Source organism: Microchirus variegatus (genome assembly GCF_963457635.1).
Source record: "Microchirus variegatus genome assembly, chromosome: 9".
NCBI classification, from domain to species: domain Eukaryota; kingdom Metazoa; phylum Chordata; class Actinopteri; order Pleuronectiformes; family Soleidae; genus Microchirus; species Microchirus variegatus.
Genome location: NC_139810.1, coordinates 14,000,446 through 14,010,857, shown reverse-complemented (window position 1 = coordinate 14,010,857; position 10,412 = coordinate 14,000,446). Strand labels below are relative to the sequence as shown.

General features: G+C 39.5%; 2 protein-coding genes across 2 annotated transcripts; both read left to right on the top strand.

The window, feature by feature from the left end:
• Positions 1-1,090: 1,090 nt before the first annotated feature.
• On the top strand, positions 1,091-1,474 carry smim1 (small integral membrane protein 1; the record flags this gene model as incomplete). The annotated part of the gene is made up of 2 exons (XM_083895625.1): positions 1,091-1,185; positions 1,351-1,474. The coding sequence occupies 2 exons, from the start codon at positions 1,091-1,093 to the stop codon at positions 1,472-1,474; spliced, it is 219 nt and encodes a 72-aa protein (XP_083751751.1).
• Positions 1,475-4,088: 2,614 nt separating this feature from the next.
• On the top strand, positions 4,089-9,958 carry szrd1 (SUZ RNA binding domain containing 1). Its single transcript, XM_083895094.1, has 4 exons — positions 4,089-4,220; positions 6,787-6,836; positions 7,656-7,925; positions 8,090-9,958. Exons 1-4 carry the CDS (start codon positions 4,173-4,175, stop codon positions 8,199-8,201), a joined length of 480 nt encoding a protein of 159 aa, XP_083751220.1. The 5' UTR covers positions 4,089-4,172; the 3' UTR covers positions 8,202-9,958.
• Positions 9,959-10,412: the final 454 nt, after the last annotated feature.

Here is a 10,412-nt window from a genome sequence, read left to right as displayed (position 1 = left end):
AATAATAGCCTCTGAGCCTCTGTGGAGGCCTTTGTGAGTTTTAAAGGTACAGTTATCATCAGGTCCTCAATATACATTGTGTAGTTTGGTTTGGTTGCAGTTGAATTGTTAAACATCAACCACCATTTTGTCTCAGACCCTTTCTTTCAAGAATTGAGTAATATTCACTGTTACTGCACCAACTACCCTACATGGGGCTCAGAGGCGATTCCCAGGGCAAACATTTGCAAAAATTCCCAGGGGCCCCTCCAACCAGTGCTCATCACCATTATGTTCGGCTCGGGGCCCCAAGCAGCTACCTTCATTGCCTGTTCACAAGCTGCGCCTCTGATGGGTCTCATTGTGCTTCATTTCCTTCAAACCTCAGCTCACACTCCACTTGAACTTGCCATTTCTCTTAACTAGAATGCAAATGACATTGTTCCATTTTATTTATATTTGACCAAATCACCCTTTCATGTCAGATGGAGAGCAGCCAATTATGAAAATGTATAAAAGTGAACATTGTTTTCACATTATACTCCACTATCTGCACAGGATGTGATGAAACCTGAGTGCAAGCTCATCACTCAGAGTTTAAATTCCTATTTATCACCAAGTGTGAGTCATATACGGAGGTGAAAATACTTTATGACAGGGTGAACCTATGTGAACACATGAACTATGGTCAAGGTCTCATACTAAGCAGGAGGAATGATTCTCTCCGTCTCAGTCGTGTCTTTAAATATGCTGCAAACCAGAGCTTTATGGACAGGGTGTTGACTGTTTCACATTGTTTGACATTAGGTGAGTACACATGAATCTCATTTCATCTGAATTCTTCTTTCCTTTATCACATGTTTTGAAGATTATATATGTACAGCATAAAGATCAGCAGCAAGTGACCTCTACTCCTATTTTGACACCATATTCAATATTGATTGTGTCACAATGCCTCACAGATAAATAGTTCATTATCACCTGAGTTGTGGACACTTTGTTGGACACTAACAACTCTGTTGTCGCTGTGTCAGAGCTCTGACTGTGTGAGTCCAGGCAGAGCAGTGAAGCAGTCAAAGTGAAGAAAAACCTCTGAGGAAGGCCTTCCCTCATGGACTCCAGCAACACAGGCGGAGTGCAGTATGATCGCTGGAATGAGGACAACATTAACATGAACGTAGAGGCATCGCAGTCTGCCACGATGAGGTGAGACATTCTGAAGCCTGACCCCACAAATGTTTATGAGATGAAACCAGATACTGGGACATGTCAGGATGAAAGTGATTTTATATTACAGTACAAGTTTACAAGAAGTACAAGAATTTATGGTCAAACTAAAGTTGATCTACTCTTAAACTCTTGCATTCATAGACTCTACAACAGAGTGTGTGTTGGCAGCATTGGAGTAGCAGTGAAGACAGCAGGTGCTCTGGCTGCACTGGTTTCCATCTACATCATTGGATACGTGACAGGATACTATGTTCACAGGTGCTGAAGTTATGGAGGAGCCAAGCCAGGGAGCAGAAGCGTGCAGCCATTCTGGATCAACCACATCTTTAGAACAGACCATGTTATCAATGAGGCAGTTTTATGTCGGAGGACGATTTCATTCTTGTTAAAAATAAAAAATCATGTTCAACCGTGTAAGTAAGTCTACATCAGATCACTCCCTTCACTGTCTTTCTTCATCCTCATGACATTTTAATTTATTTATTCTTTAGTAATGTAAATATGCTTGTTTTTTTGTAAGTTATGGAAATTGAAGTTGATGTGTTGCACCCCTCAACAGATAGTTGATATGATGTAATACATGGTTCACAGCGGTGTTTCCCAAAGATGACAAACTCTCTGACCCAATTTAAAATCCTGTATGTATCACAACAAGAGCAAATTTGTTAACTCAGTGATAACTTTTTCTGACTTTCTTAAAAACCTTATATTATTTTTATTAGTATTATGAGTAAGTAAATCAGACATGTTGAAGAAATACTGTACTGTTATACTGTATGTTTTGGTAAATTAATCAAAACGAAATTCTATGCATGTGCTATTTAATAAAGCTCAAGTAAAAGTCTATAATAAAGATTAAATAGATTAATAAATATCACCTGTGACCCATCTGTGGGTCCCGACCCAGTCAGTGGGTTCCAACAAAATGCTGCCGTCATTGGCTTAAAGATCATTCTGGTCATTCTTATTTTATCTAAGTGGATAAAACTATTGTATGTTAGAATGATCTGCATTCCAATATTATATCATAATAAATAAAGCATACTGATGATGATGATAATGGATCCATGTCACAGCAACCTGAGACAGCATTAGTTTGCTTACTTTTGGATAAACCCAGGATGTTTTTGGCCTGCAGGGCCAGAGCGTGTGCACAGCTGGCTGATTCAGCAGCCTATTAAAAGCTAATGAGTGACTGACTTGCTCTAATATCCGCAACTCTTGGTCTGTGATTTCAGTGAACACACTAACCTCTGTGAAGCAATGCTGAGATTCTGACACAACAACCTTGAAGGAGAGTTATTCTCAGGTTCTCAGTATTCATCATAAAACTTAGTATAGTGGGTTGTCGGTTTGTTAAATATTAACCACTACTTTATCTCCACTACAGCTCCAATTGCCTTGAGCTATATTTCCTTGAAATCTCAGCCCACATTGCTCCAGGCGTACTTTAAGGAACATTCTGTGACATTGAGCAACATTTATTGGTGATGTTGCATGATTGCAGCTGAATATCCCTCACCTCACTCTTCCCTTCCAAGTGTTTTTGAAGAACCTATGTTAGCCTTTAGTTAACATCAAAACTAAAAGGTGTTTAGTTTGTCCATTGTTGGGTCTTGTGAAAACATGTTGGTCCTCCATAGAGCTGACCCCACTCATTCTGGGGTACATGCCACATTAAATCCATCCATCCATCATCTACCGCTTTATCCTCCACCAGAGGGTCGCTGGAGTAGCTGTGCCTATCTCAGCTGACATAGGACGATAGGCGGGGTACACCTTAGACAGTTCTCCAGTCCATCGCAGTGCCACATATAGAGACAAACAACCATTCACTCACACTCTCACACCTACATCAGTTCCTCTGTATCCGCTCCAAATTACTGTGAGAGCAAATAAGAATCTCTTATCTCACCATAACTATGTCAAAGAGGAAGCAGACACCTTCCTGACAGCAATAAAGTAGGATATTTCCTGTGTGCACTCAGTTCTACGATGGTCAATGGACAAAGTCCTATATATAAAAAAACACAATGTGATTCACCAGTCTCTCTGTTTTGAACCATAAACACGTTTCCGATTTGTTTGTGATGTTACAGAATGGTTGTGTCACTTCACTGTCGCCTTTACCAGAACTTTACCTCTACTAGGAACCTTGCTCAGTCTCCAGCTGTTTTGACCTGGTACTGAAATAGCCAACCCTCCAGTTACAAGCCCAGTTCCCTTTCCACTTGGCCATGGACTGTTTTCCCCATTGGTATTTATGAATTGCACTTCAGGGCTATCATAGTATGATGATTTATGTATGTTGTGTAATATTCTGCGTAGGCCTAGTCTACGTACATCAAGCAATGCAGGGTATAAGGTGGCATCGTAACAAACAAGAGAGACATTTGCCGTCTTTCTTGCACAAAATTCAAGCACTTTCAATGACATGTCTAATTAGGGTGATTGTCAAAAACTTTCAATGGCCTTGCCCTTTCATTTTCATTTCAAGGATTTCAAGGACCTGTGGGAACCCTGGAAGGAAATTGATGAGGCTTTAAAGAATGGGCAGCCATTTTTTTCACATTTCTACACATGAAAAGCACAGGTTTTACCGATCACATTAACGGTGGCTAAAGCTAAATGGAATATGGCTGTACACCTGTGATTTTTTTTTGTTTGATTTGATAGAGAGAACATAATTATCTTGTCAGCTAACAACCTTTTATTAAAATAGAAGTGCTAATTGGCCCTAGCTCCACTCCACACCACTTGATGGCAGTAATGCACCATAGCGCTGTTTGCCAACGGCCGTAAACGACCATGAAGAAAAAGGGGTTCCGTACTGTGGGGGAATCCGTCAGTGTGACGTCATGGACCACAGACAGCAGAGAGGAGTCTGGAGTTGGAGCAGCCCAGGACTGACACCTCCTTCTCTTCTTCCTCCTCCTCCACAGCGTGTCTGAGCAAAATGAAACATGGATGAGGAGGTCGCCGAAAGTTGGGAGGAAGCTGCTGACAGTGGGGTAAACAGTTCAGCGGCGAGTTTACACTCGCTTCAATGCTTTTTAATCCGATCGGGTGTGTTTTTAATGTCCACATAGTCGGTTTAAAAGTTCCCGTAAGGTTTTCCGCGGTAACTACTCCCATGGGCCAACAATGTAGCTAATGCTAACGCTAGCTGTAAGAAACTTGGCAGGCTAACATTATGTGGCTAGTGAACGAAACTGGTTTGACGTGAGCTGAGCAAACAAACTAAAAGCTGTGCTCGTTGATATTTCAAATACAGCACACGAATGTGAGTTAACTTCACCCCGCATTAGCCCACAAAAAAACACAAACAAACACGACATGAACTGGAAGTGAGCCCACTGTTGAAGCTAATCGAAATGCTAAGGTTGACGTTAGCTAACGCTACACGGCTAGTCGATTATACGGCTAACGTGGAAAATGTGTCGATTAAACACGGAATTTCTCACCTGCTCACACGAGGCAACTGTGTCTCACATTCTTAATGGTCTCACTCACTTCGGTTGAATGTAACAACGTGTAATTGTATTAAATACTATTTTAAGAGAATGTTAACTTTAGCACTTGTTTCTTATAATACCTTTCTATGGACGACGACCGGCGGTTCCGTGAAATACTTAAACATCCTGATTGTGTGAAGTAACTTTGTGAAATAGTTTCTGTATATATTGACATATTGGTAAATGGTTAGTTTGTTGAATACAGACATGCTTGACTAAATTGGTAGTTTCCTGTTCGATTACGCGGGCAATTGTTTAGACATTATTTCGACCATGTGATCGAGTCGTGGTATGATAACATTTGAGTCATTTAACAACATCTATCCTCTCGTCACGATCTCTGTATCCGATGACGTTATGAACATTATGCGAGAATAAATTGACCGTGACGTCACCACTCATTCAACCAGAAGCCTCAAATAATCTTAATATCTTACTGTGGATATTGGTTTAAAAGCGCGGACATCCTTATGCTTGTAGTCATTGGCAGGTTATTATTTATAGGGATGTGTGATATTGGACTTTTTCTGATATGTCGATATATTGATTGGGTCATAACTAATAAATGTATACAATGCGTTTTTCTCTGGACTCAACTGCATCAAGTCATGAGGTCATTTATTATCTTCTGTAGTGAAACTAACAGATTATTTTGCCTACTCCTATGCAGCAGATGTAGATATAACCTTTTTTAATTGAACAAAATGAATAAACATAAAAAGTTGTAGAGGCTGCTGGCATTGAAGGGAGCAGCCAATTTAGCCTACTGTTGGAGTCATTCGTCATTTCAGCGGATCCTGGTGTGTTTTCTCATATCCGATTATACTGTGCATCCCTAATTATTTATAAATCAGTCAGTTATTGCAGACATAATATTACCAGAACTGTTACCGTTACAATAAGTCTTTCCTGCCTCAAGCCATCACACTGTACAATAACTCTACTCTGATATAGAACTGGTCGCTCTGCACTTTAACCATGTTTACATCCTAGTCTGTACTAGTTTTTGCACTGTTCTATATACATTCAGATAGCCTTTTACCAGCATCCAGTTTATAATTTCATATATTTATATTCAGAATTGAGTCTGCAATTACATGTCTTTATATATGTGTAATTTTGTACAAATTTCTATTACATCCTTCTATGTTTGTCTACTCTTTGAGCCTGGTAACTCCATTGCTGCTATAACATAACAATTTCCCAGTCTGGGATCAAAAAAGTACATCTATGTATCTAAAATTGTAGATTGGAGATTAGTTAGTGTTCAATAACTGATCACTGAAGTAAATAAAGTTTGTTTAACATTGGCCATTGGCTGCCATGATTTCTTAAAACTGGCATTGGATAAAAAAAAAAAACCTTGTCGGCCCGACATCTACTTGCAGGGCTGCACAATGTGTAATTTACATGTCGCAAAAGATCACTGTCCATATTACAGACAACGTAAACTGCAATTAATAGTGTTCCTCACCTTAGTTTGTTTGGCTGATAATTTGCCAGAAACTAAGGTAGGCGATTGCTATTGTATGTTTGTTTTTATGTTATTTGATCATTTTTTCTCGATATGGCAGCCTTGCACACGTTACTTAAACCCCCCTAATTTTGTTACATCCTCAGAAACCGAGAAATCTGTGATTAGCTGATTAGAAAATTGGTTGGACATTAGCAGAGACATTGCAGTTTAATTTTATGTATTAATTAAAAGTAAAACTTTAATGTTGGAATAGAATTAACACGTTTCCGTCTCCAAGTTATCACCAGTCTATTGTGAGTGCAAATTTCAAAAATGCACATCACATGTTTTCTTGAAATGGTGCAGCCTTAGTTGTTGGTATCAACATCTGCCAGCTAATGTTGGTTTGCTGAGCACTGTCTGTTATGACTTGGCAGCTGTCCTGCAAATGTATAAATAGATTGTAACTGAATCCTGCTTTTCCATCCACTCTCCTACTTGCTTAATACCTGCCACACTTTTCTTCCCATTCATCATCCCTGTGACCAAAGTTGTTTGTTTACATGAAGACATATTTGGCCTGTTTTTTCCCCCCACTTTCAACAGGAAATGGAAAAACGGTTAGAAGAGAAGCTAAGCATCAGCCAGAAAGAAAAGTAAGGCTTTCCCTAGTAGAACGAACAAACACAAAACAAATAAGTTCTTCATTGCTTGTAAAATTACAGTTTTGTTTGTTTCTTGTTGTAGTCTGTCCAGTTCACTGTGCAATTGATCGGGTTCATGTTGTTGTGTAAAGGAACTTGCATTCAAGAAGAAAACGCATGTTAATAATTCAGGAAGTGTGACATTTTTCTCTGTAACTTAATAATTCAGTAAATGGAGAAAAAGAAATGAAAGTGTCAGAGTTCCTGATGTCATAAGTTATTTTGACCATGGATGTGTCACCAAAGCTATTCTTGGCGCTGCTTTTCCATTTTGTATTTATTTATTGCCCTCCTTCTGTTTGCCTTTTCACTTATTTTTTGGACTGTGTCGAGGCCTGGGCAATTAATTATTTTCGAATTGGAATTGCAATTTGAAACCACAAAATTAGCAAATACAAAGGCTACAATCTGGCCTTTGTCATAGTACACCTGACTGCAAGTTTAGTCATTGGTCAATTGTCATTTTGTATTTTTTTAACACTGAAACAGCTTTGGATAATATTTATTTTTGATTACATTTTTATTTATAATTATTCATGCATGTTGGAAGCAATCCATATCTTGAAGTTTCCCTACTTGCATTAGAATACAGATCAGTTAATATTGTGATGTTATGTGAAGTTGTCATTTTGCATCATGGTAAACAAATATTGAACTGAGGCTAGACTTAAAAATTTAAAACTGCAAATCCATTTGCATTGTCAGAAAAATTGCAATTTTTACTTTTCCCCAAATCTTTCAGCTGTGTTTTGTTTTCTTTCTTTCATTCAGGGAATCCAGCAATAGTTCTCTACGATCTCCACTAAGGACGACCATGGTGATACAGGACGACTCTCTGCCAGCAGCGCCTCCACCACAGATACGCATTCTGAAGCGACCTACGAGTAACGGGTCACTGGGATCACCCTCCAATCAGAACAGGCCAACACCGCAGGTGAAGTCTCTGGCTCAGCGTGAGGCAGAGTACGCTGAGGCCAGGAAGAGAATACTGGGCAGTGCCTGCCCAGAGGAGACACCTCAGGATAAACCCAGCACTGACAGGTAATATTACACACACACACAAATGTGTACAATATTTTGTGTGTGGGAAGAAATGTGCTGAAATAGAACAACAGTCCTCGTGAGCATGTCCGTCTCTGGCATCTAGAACAAGGAAAAAAAGGCTGCTGTCTCTAATTTATTTCTGTTTCCTCTCTTTCTGACAGGCCGGGGCGCAATAACTCTACACTGCCGTCAGAGGACACCCGATCAACCAATCATACTGTCCGGCAGCCAGCCGGTCCAGATGGCACCCATGGCTTCCGACAGCACAGATAAGTAGGCCTCGGGGCCACCCAGCCATCGCGGAGAGAGGAGAGACAGCACTGTGTTTTTAAACGTCCAGTTCCATTTTCTCAGACGGGCAGTTAAATCTGCTGCTCAGCTCCTCCCACCAGCAGTTGTGTGGAACTGACGGAGCAAGGAACTCCAGGAGGAAGTCAAATATGCTCTTTTCTCTCTCCAGTCCAAGTCTGTTTGACACTGTGATTATGGACATCTTCTGGACTCACTGTGATGATCCCTTTAAGACACATCCTTCACCCCCATCTCTCTCCTCCTGCAGTACCCAGCGCCTCCAACAAGCAGAAGTAAAGACATTTGTAAAGGATGGCAGAGAGAGAGAAGTGATGGGCCATAGCAAAATGAGAAGAGCTGGTACTTGTGCAGCAGCTTTTCCCCAGCAATAATACCACACATCACATCTTTCATGTTTTTATTTTTTCAGCTGTTAGCGCGTTCATTTTTTTGTTGTTTTATTTCTTAGGGATGCTCTGATATCAACATTGTACAGTTAAACACACCACCAAAAACCTGATGGTCCCAACAGTATTTGATGTTAAAAGATGTTTTTAATCCACATATCTGCAGTATCAGAATATTATTATTATACCCATTATTTTTGCTCAGCAACTGAGCTAGTAGCAGCGCACCCCTAACATGTAAAATGTAATTTGTTTTAAAAAAAAATGGAGGGTAAGGGTCAAATTATATAACTAACAAAACACTCTGTTTACGTTTTTTGTTTTCATTGAAGCTTTACAGCGATCTTCCTTGGACTGTCACTTCATTATTTCTACTTCAATATAAAAAATAAAAAAGACAAGGAGATTGTGGATCGAGGGTCCATTTTTAAGTAGCTTTTCTGCCTGTTTGTATGAGATGGCAACAACATCCAAGCAGTATTTTAATCAAAATGCACCAAAAGCCCATTTTAAAACCAACCTGGAAACATATTGGTTAAAGCAGATGTCATTCAAAGGTGTTGTCGAAGGCTAAAATGGGAGAATGAATTTACTGTTGTGCTTCATAAGTCGCTCTGCCGCATCTCCGCCTCGTCAGCGGTGTCTGATCATGTCCTTCACTGATGTTCAGTACAGCAACTCAGGTGCAAGCAAACCAGACTGAATGAATGAAATGAACTAAGATTGTATTTTTCCAGCTTAAAAAGCAAATGTCCATATTTAAGTTTGGGTTGACACCTTGTTAAGATGCAGTGCTGCATGGATGCAGAGTGTGCAATGAATTGTAACGGAAACCATGGTCATGTCCTCTGAAGAATGAATGAATGTGGGTTTTTTTGTCTTAAATTTCACATCATGGTCACAGTATGAAACTGTAACACCAGTCACTTGTTGAGTGGCTGATGGTCCTGACATAGAGCGTGTCGACGCAGCTGGATGTGAACTACAGAGGTAGCAACTTAGCTGGCTTTCCCATTGTGTCCCACAGATGTTTTTTTTTTTTACATTTATCATTTATTTGTTGAAATGGAGTAGAGATGTCAAATGAAGCCATATTCAGTGGTGCACATCATCATTAGAAGCGTTATATTGATAGATAAATTCAGCTTGTGCCTCCTGATACACATCGTTACTTTGCGGTTGCTGATTTTTTATCAGTTTACTTAAAGAGGGAGAGTTTACTATACTGGTAAAGAGATTTTAGTTCAGGAAATCTAGCACGAGACAGATGGGTTTAGCTGAGCTCTGAGTGAGAACACAAACTGCCTGTAAATACTGATTTAATAAAAACGATTTGCCAAAATGTTGCTGTGATGCTTGCTCCTTAAATTAATTTAAGTCTGTGTAGATCAGGAGTGCGACACTTGCATGACCCAGAGATAAATGAGAATGATCTGGTCTGGTCAAGAGGGGGCCAGTCTAGAGAAAAATTGGGCAGTATAAGCTTAAAATTGGAACACTATATTCCATCATGATATTTCCCATAATTTCAAAGTGAAAGTGCTAGTTCTGATGTTGTTTATTTCACAATAAAAACATGCAAAATCAATCTGATAATCGAAAAACACCAAACAAGCTTAAATATGTACTCAATGTTGAATGTAACACATAAAATAATATTATTACAACTGAATGTCTTGATATTATAAAAAAAATACTGGTAGCAAATACATTTAGTTTTCTGTTTATATCCTCACCTCGCTCGCAGCCGTGCTCTGGTCACAAGTGCTGTGTTTGAAGGAAGCTG

What these genes read in the sequence shown, in the direction of transcription:
- szrd1 (XM_083895094.1), top strand. Translation starts at nt 4,173, where the DNA reads ATGGATGAGGAGGTCGCCGAAAGTTGGGAGGAAGCTGCTGACAGTGGG. An exon ending in AGGAAGCTGCTGACAGTGGG is followed by an intron (nt 4,221 to 6,786) that starts GTAAACAGTTCA and finishes CACTTTCAACAG; the next exon opens with GAAATGGAAAAACGGTTAGA. An exon ending in GATAAACCCAGCACTGACAG is followed by an intron (nt 7,926 to 8,089) that starts GTAATATTACAC and finishes TCTTTCTGACAG; the next exon opens with GCCGGGGCGCAATAACTCTA.